Source organism: Umbelopsis ramanniana (assembly GCF_025399195.1).
Source record: "Umbelopsis ramanniana AG unplaced genomic scaffold K450scaffold_181, whole genome shotgun sequence".
NCBI classification, from domain to species: Eukaryota; Fungi; Mucoromycota; class Umbelopsidomycetes; order Umbelopsidales; family Umbelopsidaceae; genus Umbelopsis; species Umbelopsis ramanniana.
Genome location: NW_026252267.1, coordinates 1 through 1253, shown reverse-complemented (window position 1 = coordinate 1253; position 1253 = coordinate 1). Strand labels below are relative to the sequence as shown.

At 42.3% G+C, this 1253-nt stretch overlaps 1 protein-coding gene across 1 annotated transcript; it reads right to left on the bottom strand.

Annotated features, from left to right (window-relative positions):
• Positions 1-174: 174 nt before the first annotated feature.
• K450DRAFT_264173 (uncharacterized protein) lies at positions 175-780 on the bottom strand. The gene has a single exon (XM_051592765.1). It carries the CDS (start codon positions 774-776, stop codon positions 279-281), a length of 498 nt encoding a protein of 165 aa, XP_051439896.1. The 5' UTR covers positions 777-780; the 3' UTR covers positions 175-278.
• Positions 781-1253: the final 473 nt, after the last annotated feature.

Sequence of the window (1253 nt, the reverse complement as noted above, 5' to 3'; positions counted from 1 at the left end):
GCCAGACAAGCTGTTGAGTGTACTGTCAGTGCTCGAAGTGATGATCGTGAATAGATGTTCATAGTCTTCTTTGCCCCGCAGAAGTGTAACTTCCATGTCCTCCACTCCGATATGCACGGACTCTCTTTTTTTTTTGTATATTCTGTGAGTTGCTTTTATTTCCTGAAATTCTGTTGACTGATTTACTGATTTTCATTTATACCAATTGCTACACTGTAAGAAAGTTTTCTTCTTTTTGGTTTATACACTAGAGATATCGAGCCGTCGAATTCGAAGTTTCATGAATTTAGGTCTCGCAATGGAGCTAGTAGTAGCCAATCCAAAGTTTTCATTTGCGTCTGTTTTGGGTCAAAAATGATGTGGAAGGGAAACATCAGTTCAAAGTCTGTACTCGGATGTTCATCAGGGAATCCTTCCTTGTACTGACATTGGTAGCCTGTACCTTTCCATACGTAAACCTCAATTTTGCCTCGACTTGTTACGCTTCGTGATATAGGTATCCATCCATTGCATGCCTTCTTTTTCTTCGGTTGGAGGAAACGGTCATTAGTGGGCAGAATGATTGATTCGTACCTGTTGAAGGCAGCTTGGTCCGACCATTCTCTCTGTTGTTTGATGCAATTCCAGTGAGTTATCCAAATGGCGAGCATGACTCGTCCCATTTCCTTCAAATTCTGTTCATCTTGCAGCTTAATCTGTTGTAAGCAAATCAAACTCCAAATTTTGTTTTTCGACCGTATCTCAGGCGGCATTTTCTTGAAGTTCATCATTCTCATCCAGAATTTCCCAATTTTTCTCACATTCTACCCAGAAGTGCTTGTGCCTATGTCAGAGACTTCGGTTGCAGAAACCGAATTCTGTTGGCGGGGTTTTCTGTTTTTTACAGTGTTTGCTGATATGGCCATAGCCTTGGCAGCGACAACATTGTACATTCTGTAGATCAGGACAATGGTTCCTCTCGTGGCCGGATAATCGACAGTGGAAGCAAATTTTTGGGGCTCCTTGGTACGTGGCTGGGATATATGTATCCATTTTCTCAATGTAGATCATTCTCGAGAGTTCGGGTAAACCGGCATGTTCGATGTCGTCTTCCATTCTATCTATAATGACGGAGGCTTCACCAAACCAGTGTCCATTACAGTCCGTATATTTGCGTACCTGCTTGACCGCCCCATACGGAATGAGAGCGTATTTCAGGTCCTCAGCAAGTGTTTTATACAAGTTGAGAGGTATGTGCGAAAGGTTTACTTTAA

Coding starts and splice junctions, on each gene's coding strand:
- K450DRAFT_264173 (XM_051592765.1), bottom strand. CDS start 776: ATGAGAATGATGAACTTCAAGAAAATGCCGCCTGAGATACGGTCGAAA.